Source organism: Semicossyphus pulcher, unplaced genomic scaffold (assembly GCF_022749685.1).
Source record: "Semicossyphus pulcher isolate SPU_LCO1_2020_fin unplaced genomic scaffold, fSemPul1.0.p SCAF_4, whole genome shotgun sequence".
Taxonomy (NCBI): Eukaryota; Metazoa; Chordata; class Actinopteri; order Labriformes; family Labridae; genus Semicossyphus; species Semicossyphus pulcher.
The window spans coordinates 11,729,043-11,753,219 of NW_027211715.1; the positions used below are offsets into that span (position 1 = coordinate 11,729,043).

At 44.9% G+C, this 24,177-nt stretch overlaps 1 protein-coding gene across 1 annotated transcript; it reads right to left on the reverse strand.

The window, feature by feature from the left end:
• Nucleotides 1-17,527: 17,527 nt before the first annotated feature.
• LOC138607275 (zinc finger MYM-type protein 1) lies at nt 17,528-19,402 on the reverse strand. The gene has a single exon (XM_069679854.1). The coding sequence runs from the start codon at nt 19,400-19,402 to the stop codon at nt 17,528-17,530; it is 1,875 nt and encodes a 624-aa protein (XP_069535955.1).
• Between the last annotated feature and the right edge of the window lie 4,775 nt (nt 19,403-24,177).

Sequence of the window (24,177 nt, forward strand, 5' to 3'; positions counted from 1 at the left end):
TTCAATTGTTATTGGGGGCGCAATAGAGTTCTGCACAAGTATGACGGCGTTGTCATGTCAGTGGTTGTTTAGAGGATCATCAGGCGTTTCATATCACGTCATCACTTCACTTCAGTCTGTGATCACCCGCTCCCTCCCTCTGAGCGCCTGCACAGCAGCTCTGTCCCTCTCAGTGCTGCGAGTCTGCAGTTTTTTTGTATTATAGCCTTTGATGTTTTTTTTAAGTCTTGTAATTAACGGGTCTTTGCCGATATTTCAACATCATGATGCAGATTTGTAAGAAGTAAATTAAGCTTTGTCAGGTCTGTTCTCAAGAGCAGAAGAAACAACTTTTAAATGCTCGTTTGTTACCCTGACTGTTTTTCTCCAATTTACCTTCCTGAGCTAAATTCTGTGATATCTTCGTCTAAACCATCAACCTGTCTTTTAGACCCGATTCCAACCAAGCTGCTTAAGAAAGTCTTTCCCTCAATTAGCACTTCTTTACTACCTTATATATGCTTCCTCTTGGTAATATCATGAGGAAACACTCCATTCATTTTCATTGTTACGCAGATGATACTCAATTATACTTATCAATGAAGCCAGACGAAACCAATCAGCTATCTAAACTAGAAGCATGCCTTAAGGACATAAAGATCTGGATGACTAGAAACTTTCTGCTACTTAATTCAGACAAAACTGAAGTTATTGTGTTTGGCCCCAAACACCTTAGAGATTCTTTCTCTAATGATATAACTGCCCTAGATGGCATCAGCCTGCCATCCAGCACCACTGTTAGGAATCTGGGAGTTCTATTTGATCAGGATATGTCCTTCATCTCCCACATAAAACAAATATCAAGGACAGCCTTCTTTCATCTTCGCAACATAGCAAAAATCAGACACATCTTGTCTCAAAACGATGCAGAAAAACGAGTCCATGCATTCGTTACTTCCAGGCTGGATTATTGTAACTCGTTACTATCAGGCTGCCCCAATAAGTCACTAAAAACTCTTCAGCTGGTACAAAATGCTGCAGCACATGTGCTGGCAAGAACTAGGAAGAGAGATCACATCTCTCCTGTATTAGCCTATCTGCACTGGCTTCCTGTAAAATCTAGAATAGAATTTAAAATCCTTCTTCTTCAGGCTGTGGCTCAGTGGTAGAGTCGGTCGTCTTTAAATCGGAAGGTCGGAGGTTCGATTCCCAGCTCCCTCAGGCTACATGTTGAAGTGTCCTTGGGCAAGACACTGACCCCAAATTGCTCCCGGTGGCATAGCCAACGGGTATGAATGTGATATCTGATTGACAGTTGGGCACTGTACGTAGCAGCCTCTGCCATCAGTGTGTAAATGTGTGTGTGAATGGGTGAATGTGATATGTAGTGTAAAAAGCAGCTTTGAGTGGTCGCAAAGACTAGAAAAGTGCTATATAAGTACAGTCCATTTACCATTTACCATTTACTTACAAAGCTCTTAAAGGTAAGGCACCATCATATCTTAAAGAGCTCATTGTGCCATATTACCCCGCTAGAACACAACCTAAAGTCTCTAAGAGTAGTGTTGGAGGTAGAGCCTTCAATTACCAGGCCCCCCTCCTCTGGAACAATCTACCAGTCAAGGTCCGGGAGGCAGACACGCCTCCGATCGGGTGTCTCCACAACATAATTATAATCACCCACTCTCTTGATGACCCTATATGGACCATAGACTTTCACCCCCAACGTATCTCCACCCATGGGCAACAACACCAGAACCTGGTCTCCTTCCTTGAAAGTACGCTTCACTGCTTTCTTGTCATACTGAACCTTCATCTCACCCTTAGCGGCTTTAAAGTTATCCCTAGCCAAGTCACAAGCAGTATGCAGCCAGTCCTCGAAGGACTCTACATACCGAAAAACCCCACTTGGAGCCTCTGCTTGCGAAGCTGACTGCAACAGCTGTTCTTTAAACATTTCCAGTGGTCCTCTCACCTGATGTCCATAAACCAGCTCGAACGGGCTAAAACCTGTTGCCTCATTCACAGAGTCTCCAATAGCAAACAATAAAAATGGCATACCTACATCCCAGTCATTCGAGTAACCAACACAATATATCTTAATCATAGATTTTAAAGTCTGGTGGTACCTCTCGATTGCACCTTGGGACTGAGGATGATAGGCCAAGCGCATAATTTCCTTAACTCCTAGCTCATGCATCACTTCCTGGAATAAACCCAAAGTGAAGTTGGGTGAAGTTGAGGCTACAAAAGGATACTTTTCTTGCTCTGACATAAGGGCTTCCCGAGAGACCTGGGAGCAGGGGGACACCCCAGCTTGCCTAGCGAAAAAGGTATCTGCCAAGTCACAAATCTCCTTCCTCCTTCTTAATGGAATCTCCCTTTTCAGCAGCACGGGCCTGAACCCGTGTCGCCACACATGCCGTAAACACCTCAGGGTGTTCTCTTTCCAAAGACAGGGTCTCAGGGACCTCACAAAGTTTCTGACTTACAATCTGTGTCACACAAACCCAAGTAGCAGCCAAATCGTTGCCCAATACAAAGGCAACTCCTTTAACTGGCAAGGAAGGGACAACACCCACTACTACTGGTTCCTTTACAATGTTAGACTCCAGAAATACTTTGTGGAGAGGGGCGCCAACAAAACCACCTCCCACGCCTTTCACTGGGGTAGAAGCTTCTAAATAGGTGGCGGGCGGTAGATCTATAACACCCTGAACCATTAGGGACTGAGTGGACCGTTTCACCCTCAGGTGCACCAGAAACTGCACCTTTTGACACAAAACCTTCTAATCCCCTCGTTATTGTGCATGATGGTGGGCTCAACCTGTCCACATCACAGGAACCAAGGAGGAGTCTAGGTGCTAATCAACCCCACAACTTTCCCATTGCCATTTCTCCTTTTTAGACCGGGACAACTGGACTTTATATGGCCAGGCTTTTTACAATAATGGCAGACGACATCATTTCTGGAGAAATATGGCTTCTCAAACCTTTTCCCTGACCCTTGATACTGAACAGAGGTGGGAGTAGACTTGGTCATAACAGCCTCTGCACACCTACAGTCTCAGCCTGCCTCCTATATTGTCTGCCAAACTTTCCTTTCAAAGGCGCTTCTCTGTGAGTTAACTCATTAGAATCTGCTGCCATAGCCGCTTTTCTCAACTCAACAACATTCAACTCATTTAGATGTACCTCCATATGTCGGGCTAAACTGGTTTTAAACTGCTCCACTAGCATAAGTTGTCACAGATCTTGAAAGGTGTAGGTTTTTGTGCCCCCTAACCACCTATCAAACACAACCTCCTGTTGCCTAGCCAAATCAAGGAAAGACTCACCCGTTTTTTTCCCGCAGCGACCTGAACATCTGTCTGTATGCTTTGGGTACCACCTCATATGCTGCCAAAACTACTTTCCTCACAGCTTCATAGTCTCTGCTGTCGTTTGCATCTAACGCTGCTTAAGCTTTCTGGGCTTTACCCTCAAGCACACTTTGGATAAGCAGCATCCACTTATCATCAGGCTAGTCTAATTCGGTGGCAATTTTCTCAAAAGCATCGAAGAAAGAGCCCACATCCTCACGATTAAACTTTGGCATGAGTTTCAGACAGCTGGAAATGTCAAAACGAGCTTCGTGCCAACTTGGCTAACTCCAGCTGCTCTTGTTCTCTTGCTGCCACCTTTGCTAACTTGAGCTGGAGCAAGCGCTCCTTCTCTTCTGCTTTTTCTTTCTCTCTTGCCAACTCAAGCTGATGCTCCTGCTCCCTATCTCTCTCCTGTGCAGGATCATGCAAATGTAACGCTGAGGATCTCCACAACCGCCAGCTTTTTAGTCTCAGGATCTATATCTATCTCAAAATGTGAGCTACAGCAACCCAATCTTCCTTCCTAAGCTTACGCAACTCAATGCATCCAAAATTGCTTCCACAGAACTCCTCTTTGTCAAAAGTTGTCATGGTTACCGTTAATAACTACTCACCAAAATAGGCTAAACAAAGGGGACAAAACCCCCACAAAAATCACATTTAAGGTATTTACCAAATAGCCTTCCCAACAAAACGCATAACCCGGTAACAAGGACTAGTTGCAGTGCAACTCGGAAACAAACCACAAACCAATACACTGTTAGCAGCACCTGCTACTAGCCAAACCTTAGCCACAACTAGCTCAATAACTCTTCGCTAACCAGTCAAACCAAAACTGTTATCGTCAACCAGTAACCATCCCTGTTTTTAACCTCGAAACACACGAGACACAGTTTTACATACATACACAACCATCTGTTTAGGTGAAAAGTTAGCACCATGCAGCTACTCTGCCCGTAGTTATGTGTCCATGGCCTTTCTCTAAACCTAGCAACACAAACCTTTACCGAGCTGAATACAACCCAATTGTGCCTTCCTCTTGAAAACAGACTGCTTGGATGTACCTCGCTAAATAAAGTCAAATCGGTAAACCGGTTTTATTGACAATCAATAACGTCAAGTCGTTAATCTTCAAATTCAGATCCCGGACGAGCCCCTATTTATGCTACGGACTAGTCAAGTCTAGGGTTGAGTGTGTGACCTAACCTAGAGTGTGCAAAAAGAGGAGGTGAGTAGTTGCTGTTGTCCCGAAGCCCATCTCAACTCAATAGTTGGCATCTCACATGTGGACTCTCCCATGTGCTTTTACACCTGAGCCTCATTAATAGACCTCTGGGAGTGCACCTCACTAGTGGTACGTTTGAGACTTCAGGACATCACCATGATGTCCTATCAATAGCATAACCAACCACCTCATTGTTTCTCAATGAAAACCAGTCCAAAGTAAGGAAAAGGAAAGATAGAAAGTATAACCCCCGCTATCACTCCTAATACTCAGACTCTCTCCTTACTTTTTAAGAAGATGTTTTTGAGCTGTCACTGTAACAACCGTCACTGCCCTTTCTCTCAGTATAAGTTCACTGTATGTGTTTGTGAGCACTCGTGGGCCATGTGAGGCATTCCTGTACTCACATGGCTGTGACTCAGTGATTTAAATGCCCTCGTATTCCAGCTCTGCTCGCGTTTTGGGACTTTTACAATACGTAATTATAATCCATGCTCCCGCGGACCCTGCTTTGTCTCTGACCAGCTGCTCGGAGGAGAAGAGGACCACCACGGTGCAATTTATGTTTAAATCTAGTAACCAGCGATGCTGTCTGTTTCATTACTTCATATATGGCTATGCTACAAATTATATGGTAAGCTGCAAGAGAAATAAAGAAGAGGAAAACGATGGATGAAAGAACGCAACCTTTAGCTCAACCTACCCAAGACTGAACTCCTTGTCATCCCAGCCAGTCCCTCTATGCAACCACAGATCAATATCCAGCTTGGACAAACTGAAGTCATAGCTACTAAGTCTGCCCTGAACCTGGGTGTCACAACTGACAACCAGCTAACCTTTAAGGTTCATGTGGCCTTGATTGCTTGGTCATGTCGATTTGCCCTGTACAACATCAGGAAGATCAGACCTTACCTTTCAGAGCATGCAACACAACTGCTGGTACAGTCTCTCGTTATATCATGCATCGATTAGTGCAAGTCCCTACTGGCAGGCCTTCCTCCATGCACATTCAAACCTCTGCAGATGATCCAGAACACAGCAGCGCGACTGGTCTTCAATCAACCCAAAACGGAACATGTCACTCCACTGCTCATATCCCTCCACTGGTTCCCAATTGCCGCTCGCATCAAATTCAAAACACTGGTGCTTGCTTACAACAGCAACAGCAAATGCCTACCTGAATGCCCTCATCCAGGTATACACTCCGTCCCGCCTACTACGCTCTGCCAATGATGGGCGCCTAGTACTCCCATGACAACAGGGCCCTAAGGGCCACATGTAGACTTACTCAGCCTGGATTACCCTCTTTCTAGATGGTTATTTCTTACTTCCACAGTTTAATTGTACTCTCTTCTTCACCTCATTAAGTTTTAATTCACAAACTACTTTAATCTGATCACTTTGCTTCTGTCCCCAAACACACCTGCACCTCTGCACTGCTTTTGTCTGTCTCTCTATCCTCTGTGTTGACTGTCTTCATCAGCAGTCTGTTTAATTAAGTCACAAAAGTTACACATTTTCTCTCGCAATTCAGTTCTCACAGCACACGAGCCGCGTGTGCATGATGGACGTTATTAATGATGTAGCGATCAAAACAATCGATCGTTACCAAATGACATCACCTTTTATAAGCTTTATAAACCGTGAGTTAGATAGACAATATCTCCTCATTTCAGTATGATATTGTGCAGCTTGCTGGAGGGAGATCACCAGGGAGCTGAAAGTTTAGTATTGAGCGCACAGCTGATATAGGCGCGTGGATTATTTACATTGCGCATTAGAACTGCATATGTATGCCAATGTCAGCGATGCGGAGCGGACCCTCTTTTGCCGTTAGAAGTAAACTGGTCCCGCTGCTGTTTATGTGGTTGCCAAGACTTTGCGAGTTCACTGTTTCAGTGCTCTTCCTCAATGAGGAGAGGATGGACGATCGTTGATTTGAAGCAGAAATCTTTAAAGAGTCGTTTAATTACAACTTTTTAAGCAGTAGCTGCAACAATTCAATAAAATGTATGTAGCGGAAAAACTGCTGCTTCTCCAAGTCCGCCGCATTTACAAAATAAAAGAATGACACGTGGTCATCTCAAATGGTAGATGTGCACCCGGGGACAGCACACACAGGCATGATGGGGAAAAAGGCGATCGTTAGGTAATTGCAACAGGTATGTGCTGAGATGTTCAGGGTATGTGGACAGGAGTTAGCTCAGACTCAGAGAGGAAGGTTGATCGCGAGCCGAGAAGTGTTATTGCACCTGTGAGGGCGGGACAACGGCGTTTGATTGGTTCAAGGAAATTCATGACCTAATAAATATCTAACATAACCACGCCCAATTTAACCCCAGCGTCAGGGAAGTTTAGAAAGAAAGAATGGCGATAACTCGAGTTTGGATTAAAACTAATTTCTAAAACTTTTAAGATGCTTACTAGTATGTAAATAAGACCCTACATTACACAGTTACAAGGATTTGGGTTAACAGGGGCTTTAAGAGGAAGACCCATCTCTTTCAAGAACACCTCTGTACTTAATGATATTGATGCTATTGATGATGATGACATCGAGAATGTAGTTTATGCTGACTAGGATTTTGATGATGATGATGACTATACTGATCTTGTTGATGTTGCTGATGATGATAATTATAATTTAAAAAAAAAAAAACTGCCCTATACACTGTCTGTCAGCACCTGTGTCCGATTGCACTTGAAGCTGTTTTTTGGCACTTACTGACTTTGTTCCCTCCTGTCTTGGTCCTTGCTTGGGTTTAAATTAACTCTCAATTGTACGTCGCTTTGGACAAAAGCGTCTGCTAAATGAAATTGTAACATTGCAACACTGTAACACTTCTCACTGTAAAAGCATGAGGCATGCAATTAATAAAAATTACAAACTCTTTTTGTATTGCATCTATAGAGACTGCTCTGCTGTAAAAGCATAATGTAGGCTTCATATAGGTAATTCATTGATGGTTTATTCACTGAGCCCATAAACGTCTGTGTGGCTTGTTGGGCAAAACTTTTTAATGCTTACTGTGTGTCGTCACATTGTTCCTACCAGTGTTTTCTGGTGCTTTCACAGCTCGTAATGACGGCGGCCGCTCTTTGTGCAGTAAAATTCAATTCTTCTTCTTGTCTTCTTCGTGTCTATAAAACACTGAAGTCTGCTCTCCGCCAAATGTGCTCTCAGTGCTTGGTGGGATGCAGCTGGTGCCGTGGTGTGCGCTCAACAGAACTTTCGATCTCGGGTCCTTTTTTTTTTCACTCATGGTCAAACATCCGCTGACTAAAGATCAGCTCTTACGGCCTCAGTCCTACCTTTACTAATTGAAAACTGAATCGAAGTTATTGTGTTGATTAACTTGACCAACTACCTATCAGATCTAGGGTGGCCACAGGGCCAGGGTATTTATCAAGTATCTGAAGCCAACCTGTTGATCATCCAAAATCACAATCACATATACTGTATAAAAACAATTTATTACACGGCTGTGTTAAATACTTGATTCTGAATGGTTAATTACGTCTCTAAGCAGGGATGTGGCTCTTATTACACAATCCGGAGGATTAGGGGGGAGAAAAGAACAGAGACAAAACAGCACAAAGAAAGCAATAAATAAAAACGGAAGACTACAACAGAGAGATCTACAAAACTGAAGACGGCACATGAAGTAAACAAACAGAACACAGTACATGTTAAGGCGGTGTTTAAAGACCGTGAACATTAAGTAAACATTAAAGGGAACACAGTACAGGATATGGCGGTGTGTAAAGACGATGAAAGGAAAAGAAAATGTCAACAGACTCTGACAGTGACGATACGGAAAACCTCAATTAGGTGCTGTGCTGCTTGCTGCATTCCTGTTCACTTTATCTTACTTCACCATCATTGGAAATGTTTCCATTTAATGTAACTAAAAACAGATTAGTTAGCTCATTTTAATGTGTGAAATATTAGCTCGGTTAGCTCATTTTAAGAAGGCTACAGAATTAACCGTTGCTAACGACACAGTTCTCACTGTGAGTGTAACAGACTATTTGTAAGCAGAAATACAATAATTTTTTGATTAATACCATTCTGCAATAACCTGCTCACGATACATTATCCTTTACATATCAAGGCAGTTTTCTTCTTGATACATTTTTGCTTCCATTACAGGCAACCTTTTTAATGCCCAGCCACTGATTATCAACGTTGTGTCAAACATCATCTGCTGCCCGGTATTTTGGGATCGCTATGAGTATTCTGACAAGCAGTACCAGAGTATTCTTAAAGAGATTGTGCTCTTACAGGGAAGTTTGTGGGCACAGGTAAGCCTCCTTTATGACAAAATTCCCATCATGACTATTTTGTTGCTCCATTAGAAGATAATTGACATGGTATTGATAAAACAAACATAAAAAGCCATTAATAGATGAAAATGTGGGTAATACTTAAGTTTTCTGCCTGCAATGATCAGTGTAATTACTCCCAAGTTACAGTGCAATCTTTCTAGCCAATACCACTACAGTATGTACGTACAGTATGGGAACTACAAATATCCAATACAGAAAACAACACAAAGAAACATATGAACAATATACATCACAATGAATGTAAAAATGAACTTCTATTATGAGGCACAAGCCTGTTTCTCTCATCTTTATTTTCTTACTTCCATCAGAGCAGTCATCAACAAATGTCATTGGGGTTGGACCCCTCAACATCCTTGACGGATGATAAACTGCTGATCTGATCAGAGAGATTGAACAAATATTTATTTACAAGTTTAAAATTAAATGTGCAAAGTCTTTGGTGATTATACCCCATCGTGATGTCTTTGTGTGCTTGGAGGGGTGTAGAGGCCGAGTGTCACAGCTCTGTCTGTGATCCTAGTGTTTTCCCTGTGTTCCTGTTTCCATTGTGTCTCCTCCTCCCGTCTGTCTGTTTGTCTGTCTGTCTGTGTCTCTTGAGGACGTGGCTTCCACAATCAGGCACCTGGCTACATCACACACCTGCAACTCATCTCCTCATTGGCATCAGTATAAGAACCCCGGCTTCACCCGTATGGAATAGCAACTCCCCTATTTGTAGTTCCTACCCCCTTTTTGTTTCAGAAATGAAACGTATTTTTCATCATCCTGTGCAGGGTAAAGAGGCAGGACAACGTTTGTTCACTATTAAACAAGGAGCTTCCTCAGTGGCCCAATATGCCCTAGAGTTTAGGATTTTGGCCGCTGAAAGAAGGTGGGATGAGATTTCTTTGCAGGGAACCTTTTTTCATGGGTTAAGCGATTACATTAAGGATGAGTTGGCAGCTAGGGATGAGACTGATCATTTGGAAACTCTAATTTCCTTAGCTATCCGTCTAGATAACAGATTGCGTGAGCAGCATGGAGCGAAAGCTGCACGCTATCCCGCTTCCAGAACCCCTCCCCAGTTTCGCCCCTTGTCTCCAGGCCCCTCAAGGTCTCCTTGTGCTGTTGAAACTCCCCCTGAGTCTGCCAATGCTTTCCCTGCTGAAGAACCCATGCAGTTGGCCCGGGCTTGCCTCACACCATCTGAGTGGCAGCGCCGCTTTAACTTGGGCCTCCGCATCTACTGTGGACAGTCAGGACATTACCTCGCCACCTGCCCTCAGCGACCAAAAGAGGAAGCTCATCAGTAACAGAGGGGTCCCTGATGAGCCACACCACCTCCTCTGCAGTGAGTTCAGCTTCAAGCCTCCCTTCTGTGGAACAGTGAGTCTATCCCTCTCATTACTTTAGTAGATTCTGGATCAGATGATAATTTCATTGATTCTAACCTTGTGAGTCAGGCTGGTATTCCCATTAAACCCATAGTTTCACCAATGACTGTTAATGCCCTTTATGGCCAACTACTGGCCCAGGTCACTCATTGCACCACCCTTGTAACTCTTATTTTATCTGGTAATCATCGGGAGACCATTACGTTTTTTGTTCTCCCCTCACCTCAGGCCCCCATTGTTCTTGGACTTGACTGGCTAAAGTTACAAAACCCCCATATCGACTGGTCTCAAGGATCAGTTGTAAGTTGGAGTATTTTTTGCCACTGCCATTGTCTAAGATCAGCCCTTGCTCCAGGCCCATCCCCAGTTACTCATCCCCCAGAGCCTCCAGATTTGTCTTCTGTGCCTCCTGTATAACATGACTTAGGGGAAGTGTTCAGCAAGTCACAAGCCCTTTCCCTGCCACCTCACCGTCCATATGACTGTTCCTTTGACCTGCTCCCTGGAGCCCCCTTGCCCTCCAGCCAATCTATGGAAAGATACAATCATGACTCGCTAGCTACTAGCCTGGCCTGATCCACCCTTCCTCCTCTCCTGTTGGTGCTGGGGGGGGTTTTTTGTGGAAAAGAAAGACAAGACTTTACGCCCTTGCATTGATTACAGAGGTTTGAATGACATCACTGTAAAAAACAAATATCCACTTCCCCTCATTGATTCAGCTTTTGAGCCCCTGCACAGTACAACTGACTGACTCTCCAGACTGGACCCATGCAATGCCTACCACCTGGTTTGTATAAAGGAAGGAGATGAGTGTAAAACGGCATTGAATACCCCCCTTGGCCATTTTGAGTATTTAGTCATTAATATTTGGCCTAACCAATGCCCCTGTAGTCTTCCAGGCTCTTGTAAATGATGCTCTCCGGGACAAGCTAAACAAGTTTATTTTTGTGTATTTGGATGATATCCTCTTTTTTTCACGCAACATGCAGGAGCATGTGCAGCATGTCAGGCTGGTTCTTCGCAGACTCTTGGAGAATAAATTGTTTGTGAAGGCAGAAAAGTGTGACTTCCACGTTTCCTCAGTAGGTTTCCTGGGCTTCATCACTCACCAAACTCACCTCCACTTCCTCTCCCTTCGCCTGGTCCCAGGAGGCTGACGTGACTTTTAGTCACCTTAAGCAGTTGTTCTCCTCAGCCCCTATACTCACCCATCCGGACCTCTCTTCAATTCATTGTGGAGGTGGACGCCTCCAACTGTGGAGTTGGTGCTGAACTCTCCCAGAGATCCACCTCAGATCAAAAGCTGCACCCCTGCGCCTATTTCTCCCATCGACTCTCACCAGCTGAGTGCAACTATGATGTAGGGAACCGGGAGCTGCTCGCAGTGGTGCTTGCATTACAGGAATGGAGACACTGGCTGGAGGGGGCAGAGCAGCCATTCATTGTCTGGACAGATCATAAAAATGTATCTTATCTACGTTCTGCCCGGAGGCTGAACTCTCGCCAAGCCTGTTGGTCCCTCTTTCTTTAAAGATTCAAGTTCTCCCTGACCTAAAGTCCTGGATCTAGAAATCTAAAGCCCGATGCTCTCTCTCGTGTTTCTGCTTCTGAGACAGAGGAGGTCCAACCTCAGACTATTCTCCCCCCAACCTGTGTGGTGGCAACTGCGCACTGGGAGATTGAGAACACCGTCAAGGAGGCACAATGTACACAACCTGATCAAGGTAATGGACCACAAAATCGTCTATTTGTACCTGATTCTGTCCGTTCTCAAGTGCTCCAGTGGGGACATTCCTCCAAGCTCTCCTGTCACCCTGGTATTAATCGCACTTCAACCTTTATTAAGGAGAGATTTTGGTGGCCCGCTATCTCTCAAGATACCTGTGCCTTTGTGACCTCCTGTGCTGTCTGCGCTCTGTGTTATCGACTGTTGTGTAGTGAAGAGAAAAAGGTTCAGGTGGAAAAAGACTGTTAACACTAGCAAAGGGGCTGGAGCACGATGCGGACAGGTCAAAAATGAATCTTTTCTTCCCTACATATTTTCTTGTAGCTACAGCTATGGGGCTAGTACGAAATACTGAAAAAGGAGAAGATTTTAATGGACCTATAAATATATAACATTTATTGGTGTAGATGGGTGAAAGTTCAAAATGTCTTTGAACCATGTCGGTTCTCTTGCCGTGCAAGATTCCATGAAGGAACGATGCGACGTGGGGAGATGGACCGGGGTAGTGCATCCCTGCAACTATTCGTGGAGAAAATGGCCACTGGGGAATTAGCAGACATTTTCATTGAAATAGTTGCAGATTGGCGTGCTATTAAAGAGATGCACCTGATGACCTCGTTTGTCGATGAGAGGTGGAGGCGTGGGTGGTGGTGGGGGCTTGAAGAAAGACTGCTGAAACGGCACTGAAGGGCACAGGGAGGCGGAATGACCTGAATTCCCACATGAGCTGCAGGTAATGATTTGGTTTCCTCCAGCGAACATTACTAGGAGCTCTGTGTCCAAAATGGACCAGTCCAGGTGGATGTTGTACAGAGAAATGTTCAGAGCAGTTTTTCTTGAGAAAGCTTTGTGATACTGCCATACTTAAGATTGATTGATTGATTGATTGATTGATTCTTTGGCTCTTTCACAGCCAGGCTGGTGGAATTTGTTTTCAGTACAGCTTGGTACAGGTTCCAACATTAAACATATAGCATAGATATACATACAGACAAACACATTTCATGCATAAGGGCCTGCACCTCAGCGTTCAGAGTTCAGAATGATTATCGCAATGGGAATGAAACTGTTTTTGAAGCAGGTTGTTTTGGAGGCAATTGTCCTGTAGCGCCTCCCAGAGGGCAGTAGCTGGAAGACATAGTGTGCTGGGTGAGTGGGATCAGAGATGATCTTGCAGGCTCTGCGCAGTGTCCGTTTGCGGTGGAGTGATTCAAGGGATGGTAGGGGTGAGCCAGTAATTTTGGATGCTCTGTTAATGATGAGCTGTAATTTCTTCCGGGAGAGTGTGTCGAGACTGCCGAACCAGACTGATGAAGTGAGGATGCTTTCGACGATGGCTGTGTAAAAGCGGAGCAGGAGATGAAACCTTACTCTGAACTTCTTGAGCTGTCGGAGATGGAAAAGTCTTTGCTGGGCTGTTTTTATAGATGTGGTCTGTGTTTATTTTCCATTTGAGGTTGTTGCTGATGTGGGTTCCAATGAATTTGAATGTGTCAGTGATGGAGATGGATTCACCTTTAATGAACACAGGAGTTTTGGGGGATGGCTGGCGTCTTAGGTCAACGATGAGTTCTTTTGTTTTTGATGTGTTGAGTAAGAGGTCATGCTCTGTGCACCAGGTCACTGGTTGATCTGTGCACGGTATTCAGTTTCTTGGTTGTTGGTGATGAGTCCTATGATGGCTGAATCGTCTGCGTACTTGTACAGGTTGACAGAGCTGTGGTGAGATGTGAGCTGGTTTGTGTAAAGGGAGAATAGCCAGGGTGAGAGAACACAGCCTTGGGGTGTGCTTGTACTGAGGAGCAGAGGGGAGGATGTGTTATTGTTGATCTTCACCTTCTGCTGCCTGTTCCAGAGAAAGCTGTGAATCCAGTGACAGATGCATGGGTCAATGTTCATGTCCAGTAATTTATTGAACAGTTTGGCCGGGTTTATTGTGTTGAATGCAGAACTGAAATCTATTAACAGGATGCAGGCATATGTGTTTGCGGACTCCAGGTGGTTCAGTATGTGATGAATTGCTAAGTTGACAGTGTCCTCAACTGACCTGTTGGCTCTGTATGCAAATTGGTATGGGTCCATGAGGGGGGTGGTGAAAGTTTTCAGATGCTTGAGTATGATGCGCTCAAATGATTTCATGACTGCCGATGTCAAGGCAATGGGTCTGGAGTCGTTGAGGCAGGAGATGCTCTTGGTCTTGGGAACCGGAATGATTATGGACTCTTTGAAGCAGGTGCTGAGCATTGACAGAGGGAGGTGTTGAAGATGTTGGTGAAAATCCCAGCCAGTTCTGCAGCGCAGTGATGGAGAACGGAGGGGCTGATGTTAACGGGGCCAGCGGCTTTATTCCTCTTAAGTCCCCTGAAGGTGCTCCTCACCTCCTCCTCGTAGATGGTGAAGGGGGGGGGAGATAGTGATGGAGCCGGTGCCTGCTCAAACCTCCAATAGAAAATGTTGAGTGTGTCAGGAAGCTGATTGTCGCTGTCAGATGTGGGGGTGGGTTTCTTTTTATAGTTTGTCATGTTTTGGAGTTTTTTCCAGATGAAGCGTGTGTCATTAGTAGTGATTTGTTAATCTAGTTTAGTGGCGTAGTTGGATTTGGCTCTTCTTATTGCAGATCTCAGTTTGTATTTGGCAGCCATATATTGTTCTTTGTTTCCTGACAGATGTGCTGAATTTTTCTCCTTTCTTAATTTTTTAATGTCCTTGTTAAACCACGGTTTATTATTATTGTAGTGTTTGACTTTTTTGAGTGGTACGACAGGTCTGCACAGTAATTGACGTATGACGTCACTGTGTCGATGACGTCGTGGAGGTCACCTGCAGCATGGAAAACATCCCAGTCTGTGTCTTGTAGCGAAACTATTAGCACTCTGGTGATGGCAGGATGAGGCTGACTAGATTAATATCTTTGCCTTCTAAGATTTTAGACCTTAACCAGGGAGATATGTACGCTGATTGAGGAATCTAAGGCCTACCTAAAAGAGGAGTTAGAACAACCGTGGCGAGTGAATGTGCAGAAGATTCAATCCGAGTGATTGTGGATGGCTGACTTGGCGTAGTGACTGCCAACATCGAAATGGACGAATTTGCTGGAGTATTTGCAGAGGAAGAGGTGGCGGATGAAGCGTTCTACAGAGAATGAAGTCGTGTGTCTCATAGATTTATTCAGAGCCTGTAAGGTGGAGACCAAGTAACTATCAGGGGACGAGTGGCTTGGATTAGGCGGCACAGTTTGAGAGAGGGACCGGCAGGACACATTTCTCCTCTTGGGCTGAGGAGCTTGTGAGGGACCTGATTTCCTTGTTCTTTTCCGTTTGCGAGTTGCTGCGGGTGAGGAAATGATGGAAGCAACAGGTTGCTCGATGAGATATGAGCATTCTCCCTGTTCGTAACTTGATCACTATCTATCTAACTAGACGAACTGCAAGGCAAGTGCTCCTGCGCCAGCTGTCCGGGGAGGTGTAAGCTATCTCTGGCAGCACATTGCCTCCGAGATCTAGATCCTCCACAAGCTGATTCGGACATTGGTGGAAAATATAACAGCGAGATATAACAAGGTGAGTATGAAATGTTCCATTTGCAATAATCGTCTGAAACGATGAACAGACTGCGGAAAAGAGGGGAGCAGATTTAAAGTTTGACAGCAGAAAGATGATTGGTTGACAGATGTTGTGGCTAACTCTGGTTGGTCAAAAACTTAAATGGAAATGCCCATAATCAGCTGATCACAGAACAGGAACAGAAAGGGGAGAGAGAGAGAATGTGGCATGAATGAATGATGCTAATGATGAATGAGTCAGAACAGTCTTCCTGCTTGAACTTTTGCTAAGCTACATATGTTCACAAAGATAAATAAATGACTTCATGTTACAGATGTAACTTGGGTGTGATCTGTCCCTCTGTCCCCCTAGCTCACTGTCCGTCTCTCTGTCTTGGTTCATACTGTTGTTTTCGCTGTTTGTTAATTAAGGCCCTGTTTCTTATGTAAATAAGATCGTTTTTTGCTAAGACCAAGCCATGGAAACCTTTGAAACAAAGAACCGAAACACAGTGGCGCCGCCAGGATTTTTTTCCTGGGGGTGGCTGGAGATGGCCACAGAAAATCTTGGGGTGGCCCACCAAAACCAAAAGTTATATACACATTAGGCGTATAAAGTGCCACCTCGCAACAACTGGCTATGCATTTTTTTCCTTTTTATGATTTAAATGAATAGTACATAATACTATACAATATTCAGATTATTCAGGGCTTTCAGCAAACATATGCAGTATTCAGCCATTGGGGAAAAGTAGACAGCTAGGGGGGTCTCTCTGGGGGTCCAGAGAAAAAATTTGACCTTAAAAGCCCAAATTTATTGGCTTCTGGCTCATTTTAATGGCACTCTTCTATCATATACACCGATATTTATTATTTCATATTTTTATGGTTTTGCTAACCCATTTCTAACAGAAAGGGAATTATTGCAAAGGAGAATTAGGCCTCTTGTGTTTTAGCACACTCTGTGCCCACCCAGTCTGTAAACAGCAGTTAGGTTTGGTACAAAATAATTGCAATACAAATGCTGTAATTGCTGTTAATTATTTCTTAGATAATTAATGAACTTCTACTGATCAACAGCCTGATTACAGTGTTCATGTTTGGATCTTTTAATAAATGACAACATATATGTAAGGTAGTAGCCTTGAATTGGCCACAAGGTGTCATTGTTGCGCTATCTATTGCTGGCAGAAATTAGCAACTCCAGCTATTTGTCCTTTACAGGACACCGTAGTTGGCGATATTGTTCTGCACAGGTCGCCATGTTTTTCAGACTTTGTTTGCACTACCTTATGAAGGTAAGTGCAGTGACGTGCGGTGAGGTTCATGGCTGGTGAGGCACTGACTCCATCAGAATCAGATTTACAAATATATGAACCCAACAACAGAGTAGATTATTCACCATTTGACAGCAAGGGCTGGCTCAATTCGTGGCAGCGGCAGCGAGTAGTGGCACTTCCTGCTTCCTGCCTTCCACTCCAGTTGCCGGTGTCTGAGGCAGCTGCCACTGACCTGCCACGGCAGTTGCCGGTGTCTACCTCACGGACACACACACACACATACACAAACACACACACACACACACATGCACAGCGGCAAGTCAGTGGCAGCTGCCCCACACAGCGGCAGCGGTTGAGACAGATGTTGAGAGATTAATTAAGAAAACCAAATTAATGCAGAAATCACATGATGGAAATGTTACTTCCATCGAGTCTAATACAACAATGACGACTGTTTTATAAAATAAAAAATAAAAACAGATGATCAAAACAGCAGTAGTTGCAGCGGCAGACCAGAAGCGCCACTACTAGCTGCTGCCACGAATTGAGCCAGCCCTTTCTCCCATTTGATCGGCAGCAGTTAACGGGTTATGTTTCATATCTCATATCAGCATTCCTTACACATACAAACTGTACCCCAAGTGACGCACATTTCATTTTAAAAAAACATTATTATGGTCTCTTACCTTTATTTATAAATGAAGTCCATGCGCCGATCCTTCTGGACAAAAATGTCCGTTACTTTTTTGTAGAAGTCTTCCCTGTCTTCTTTCAGTTTTAAAAGTCTCTGCATTTCAATGGAGATCACTGCCAGGGAAGAAAGCCGTCCTTGATCAGTCCTGTTCCGACTGTAAGTCTTGATTCTTTTCAGTGCTGAGAATGACCGCTCCACTGACGCTGTCGTAGCAGGTACAGTGAGCACCAGCTGGAGTAACTTTGTTGCCTCAGGAACAGTCTGAATGAGATCCTTCTGGGCCAAAAAGTTGAGAAGCTGTCCAGGAGATTTACATTCATTCCTCACTGTTTGTGAGCTATACAGTCCGATGAGATCCGCCTTTAGTCTCACAAAGTCAAAGAACTTGGCGTATTTTGACAGGCTCTGCAGTTTCATCTCATCAAAATGTTGTGACATTTCACTGAATTTTGCGCAATCCACCAAACCAAGGAAAGCTAGCTCACCAAAATGATCAAACCTGGCCTTCATTTGATCACTGATGTTGTCCAGAATGAAACAGAACACTTGTCTCCGTTTATCTCTGACCGACTGTCTGACTCTGTTTCCACTTTCTGTCAGGCCAAGTGCGCTGCATTTCTGCTCAAATCGGTCATAGAAACTGTCAAACTCCAGTCTCATGTGCCCGAGCGCTGCTACGGTGTCATGGATGCGTGCAAGACAATATTCAATGTCCATCACTTTGTTTTGCAGCACTTTGAAAAGTGCGTCAGTTTCATTGAAAATGCGCTCATATGCCGTGAGGAGAAAGCATGTCGATGCATTTGACAGCCACCGATCGTATCCTGCTGCCATCATCAGCGTGTCATTATCCCAGCTGTCAGGATTTTCCATAATAATGTGGAATAACGCGCGCAGGTCATTTTGGTGCATGCTTATGGTCTGCAGCAGCCTAGAGTTAGAGCTCCATCTTGTAGGCGCTGCTCTGGGTAAACGGCGCTTGACAACATCATCCAGCAAGTGGGTGCGCTTTGTGGACTTACTAAAAAATGCCCCTAGTCCCTCCGCTGTTTTGAAAAACGTGCGAGACTCGGGCATGCACTTTGCTGAATGCAACAGCACCAGGTTCAGCTTGTGTGCATAAAAGTGGGTAAACATGGCCTCGGGCACCTTCTCTTTAATTTTAGCCTGCACCCCATTAAGTTCTGATGCCATTACAGCCGCCCCATCATAAGTCTGAGCAACAAGCTTGTCGACACAGTTATATTTCTCCAACACTCCCAGGACATACTCAGCTATGGCAGGAGCGCGTCTGTCCGCACTCATGTCATCGAAGCCCAAAAACGCCTCCTTCACCTCGCAGTCTGCTTCAGTTTTAGCCACATAGCGCAAAATGACAGAGATCTGAGCTTTGTTTGTGACATCGGTGGTCTCGTCTACTTCTACAGCAACAAATGGGGCTGCACTGATCTCCTTTTTAATGTCATTTGTGATGACATCGCCGACCGCTTTGATTAAATCATTCTGTATTCTGTTTGACAAGCCAGAAAATACAGTGGATGTCTCCAAATGTCTAGCTAGCCTGTCATCTTTCTCAGCAAAAGCATACAGGAGCTCAACATAGTTGCCACGATTAGCAGAGCCTGTGCTTTCATCATTTCCACGAAATGCCAGCTGCTGTTTGGCAAGGAAGCAGGTGGCATTGATGAGATCTTTCAAAATCTCTCGGTTCTCCTTTACCTTAGCATTGTGGATGCTGATGTTCAGCCTCCGCTGTTCATCCAAAGCCAAGTCGATCCTGGAGATCCCAAAAGTTTTTAGCGCGATCTGGCTTTGAATGTGAGTGGTAGACCGCTCATGTTTGCTGAGGCTTCTCTGCAAATTCTTCATGTCACAATATCCCATCTGAGTCCAGACATTGTCACAGGTTGAGAAAAGAAGACGGGGAAAGCAGAAAAGGCGGTTCCTCGCTGGACATCCACACAGCCAGTCTTTTCTTGTGTACCACTCCGTTTGAAAAGAGCGGGTAATCTTCTGTCCCGTAGTCTGAAGCAACCCTTTCAGCTCCGGTGTTGGTCTGCCTGTATTAATTACCTCCTGTTTCGACTGAAAGTCCAATTTAGAAAATTGTTGGAGTTTGGATATAAAATCCTCCATTCTGAAGCCAAGCGGAGCGAGAGGGGGAAAAAAAATCACTGCACTTGACTCGGTAACCATGGACTCTAACGTTGTTGCTTGCTCGCTGTCACTTACTCTGCAGCTGCGGAGTAGCATAAACATTTCTGGGCTCACCAGCGCCCCCTACGTTGAGGCAAGAAAACTGCCTGCCTCACCCAGTGCCTCTTCACTGCCGTTGTAAGATCGCTGAGCACACTAAACAGGTTACACACATATATTATATACATCAGCTAAACTATGGAAAGCCAGGGGGGCATATATTAAAAGTGTTTGAAAGTGTTTTATTGGCGACATACAGAGAGACAGTAACACGATCTCATTGCATGGCAGAGCACAGTTTGTGAGGGATTGCGCAATCCAAGGTGAGGCTCAGCTTGCTGCTGCCTCACTGTGCGTCTCTTCCCCGTATTTGAACGGAAATGTGAAAATTCAGCGATTTTTAATAAAAAACGATCCAAATTGTTTAAGTTAAATGGAAAATCAGTTTATAGTTCAAACCATTTGATAAATATAACCATTTAATTTATCTGTTTATTATATATTTTATTTATGATGACAGGTGAGGCTCTGCCTCCCCTGCCTCTCCTGACCGCACGTCACTGGGTAAGTGGTATTAACGGCGGCCGAAATTATTATTAAAAAACATGTTTAATACAGCATATTCAGTGAATGTGTTCATGCATAGAGTTTATTAAGGTGTTGAGCTACAATTTGTGAAGTTAGTAATGTTAACTTGTGTTGTTCTTACCAATGTAAAAAAATGTTTCTTTGCCGTGTTGGAAATCGGTGGCTAGTATAACAGGGCGGAGCATTTGCACTTAAGTTGGAGTAATATGTAATTTGGTATTTATTGTTATGTTGCCAATTTATTATATTTTTAGAGTGTTGATTTTGTTTAATTTAGCCTGGCAGTAATATTTATTTTAATATTATTATTATTCTTTGTCAGATCATTGTTTGTGTTAACGATTAACTTCTAAATCAGACTTTGTTTGCACTACCTTGTGAAGGTGATGAAGCCAGCAGCCACTGTGACATTAGAGAACCTGCAAGGGAATAAAACCTGTCCAGGTCTCAACCACAAATTGAATCCTGCGTCCAGCGCTTCCTTCTCTTTACACTACATCACCCAATCATCCACAATTAATACACAACGCAGAGTCCCAGGGGTGTGTAGAGAGTTACCTCCAGCCGACGGACACACAGAGAAAGAGGGTTACATCTTTGGTGCCGTGACCCGGATTTGTGGCACTCAGAGACCAAAAGGACAGAGATTATAGGGCCCCACAGCTCGTCTAAAGGACAATGAGAGCAGCAGTTCCAGCTACACAGGACACTGATTGACATCATAAGTGAGTGAACTCTGAGGCCGGTTTCAGCTATCTGGTGGACTGTTTTTCGAGAGGCCCATGTCATCATCCTGATTCTTGGGACTGTGTGCCGAAGGGACATTGACCTTCACCAGCATATCCTTCAATGTAAAAAAAAAAAATAATAATAATTCCATTGAAATATCCTTTGTTAATAATATTCGTATATTGCTCGTGTTTAAGTACTATTTTTTTATTTAGTTCAACTGAGAGTTGTGTTCTGGCAAATTGAGCTTAAATTCATAGTCAGCATTGTTTTGATTGATGAGTGTTTTAGTTAACATTTGATTGCAGTTGTATTCTGTCATTACCCTGTTCTACATTATATATAAGACATAACTGTTTAATATATAGAGTCGCACATTCGATATTGCCATACTAAATCCAATCTGCTACACACACATTTGATACCAGTAAGTGTGTATTGAAAACAACAACAACATGTTAAATGATTACACATATTCCCCATTAGGTCTAAAAGGACCCTCAGCAGGGGCCTCGAACATTCAACCCTTCCCTGAGCCTGCTGCAAGCCACAGCTATGACTCAAACCACAACTATGAAGTAAATAGGACTCAGACCTGCATTCTGATGGACGGGGCGATGGCAGACACTGACCCAGTGAGCCCACAGCAAGTGGTGAGACCCAAGCATACCAACCACACCACCAGGTTTGCTCAACTCTCAACCCTCAACCCTCAACCGCAGTATCACATCTATGATCACCAGATCTTTGGGCAGCCCTCAGGCCCCGAACTAGGCCCGCGGCTCACCCCACCACCCCCAGTGCTGTTGCCTTATACTGAACATTGTATTACTCCAGCCAATGCACCTACCTCTAGAGGCTTTGAAGCTTCAACCCAGCCCCCCTTGACAGATTTTGAGGTCACGCCAGTCACAGGAGCAAGACGCAAGACAAACAGGTCAGATGGCAGCATGCCAAAAATACCATCTCCAAAGGATGTTCCTATGCCGCTGCCGACAGTGCAGATGATGACAGGCTCTGCCCCCCCACCGCAATCTAACACCTACGGTCCCCAAGCCTCCCTGCCTCTTGAAAGCCTCAGTCAGCCCATCCCACTAGAAATGCAAACTGTGCCACAGCCCTTCATGAACCACCAAGCTGCCTCCATGTACTCAGTGCAGGACATTAAGCCCAGTTCCCGAGGCTACACTGGCTACTCACAGTCTACTCCTGTGTCCCAGGTTCCCATGCTAAGGCTTTACACACCACCAACAATGAAAATTATGAATAAACCCCCCCCTGATGGACCCATGCCTCAGAGGCATGTATCGCCAGCCCCTGTTTTATACTCTCAAGAGCCCAGAGAAGAAATCCCCATGCTCCAACTTTCCACCAGTGCAGGGGCCCCCAACTCAACCATGCCCAGCCACCTAAAAGTGGCAAATGCAGCTTTCAGCCACACTGCTCAACTTCATGCCCCAATTCCAATGCAGCTACAGGCATCAGCGCCTAACCATCAAACCATCAAGTATCCTGGTGACCTCTTACATCCAATGCATCCACCCCAATCCTCCAACCCACCTGGCCCACCCCCAAAGACTCCTGTTGTTGTCACAGCCCATCCTGGTCTCCCACAGATGACCTATGGTGGGTTCATGCAGACGCATCAAGTCAAAAATGTCCAAGTGTTTACTGGTAATGCGGATAGCAAGATGCTTGTTGATGATTGGCTACGTGACATGCAATATCTCCTGGAGGCAATAGAGCTTCCCACACACCTTCGCTTCTCTACTGTTGTGCGACACCTGAGTGGTGAGGCCAGAAAACTGGTCCTGAACCTACCCCCCTATGAGCAAACCCCAGAGAGAGCATTTGAGGAGCTAAGAGCAGAGTACAGTGAATCACAAGGCTCCTTCGACCCACTAGCTATGAGTGCAGCCAACGGGGAGGAGAGTCTGCCTGCTCTAATGCTATATCGCTGGAGGCGACCTTGCGAGCGGTGGAAGAAAGTCAAAGGGGTGGCAGGCCTTTTACTAATCGTGACAGTAAACTCACCCGGCAGTTCTTAAGAGGACTCCATGACGAGGAGGTGTATTCAAGAATTGCACCGATGAAGTCCAGACTCTTCAGCTTCAGAGAACTTCAAGTTGAACTGCGAAATCTAGCAAGGGAAACTAAAAAGTTCCAGTCACAACAAAAGTTAAAGAAAGCGAATGCTCAGGTACATGTCACGCCTGAGTGTAATGCAAATGTGAAGACCGAAAGAACAAAACATGCATCAGAGTTAACAGAGTTGACTGAGATGGTCAAGAGGCTAGCCCTTAACCAGGAGGAACACCTGGCCAAGTTGTCTCACCTTGAATCAAGAATCACAGCTCCACCCCCTGTCCCCCCACCAAGACCCAGACCATCTCCAGGAAATTCTGTCCAGGCTGCACGTGTTACATGTTACCGGTGTGGAAAGCAAGGACATATAGCCCGGGTCTGCAGAGCAACATTTCCAAATCCCAACACGGCCTGGGCTCAGCAACCTCAGCCTATGGCCCCTGCAGAAGGGAACACGTCCCAGTCACCTCAACATTTAAACGCCTAGAGCCCATGGTAACCGGGGAAACCATGGGTGAGCAGCAAGGTCCCCTACTGAAGGACAAAGAGACCAGCGATGAAGGAGAGGGCCCTCCCTTAGTGGGTCCCAGGAATGAGGGTGTGGTGGAAGTCAATGGAATACAGTGCAGGGCTCTCATTGACTCTGGCTCTCAAGTAACCAGTATTACCCACAGATACTGGTGGGAACACCCCACCCTTCAAGAGAAAAAGCTACAGTCCTCTAAAATACCCATAGAGGGTGCTGGAGGCCAGAATGTGCCCTACTACGGTGTCCTACACATCGAACTTAAAGTGCTGGGTAAAGAGTTTAAGGCTGTGCCAGCTTTTGTTGTTCCTGACTCTGAATATCGCTCCTCAGTCCCTCTGCTTGTAGGGACCAATGTCATTCGTGCCTCCAGATGCCATCTCCGAGCAACCTTTGGCCGACAGTTTCTCCACAAGAATAAAGAAAGCCATCCAGAGTGGTATACAGCGCTACAGGAGGTTGGAGGCACAGAAGAAGGTGAAACTGATGACATGGTGGGCCCTGCTGTCTATAATGGATG

Coding starts and splice junctions, on each gene's coding strand:
- LOC138607275 (XM_069679854.1), bottom strand. CDS start 19,402: ATGAAGAATTTGCAGAGAAGCCTCAGCAAACATGAGCGGTCTACCACT.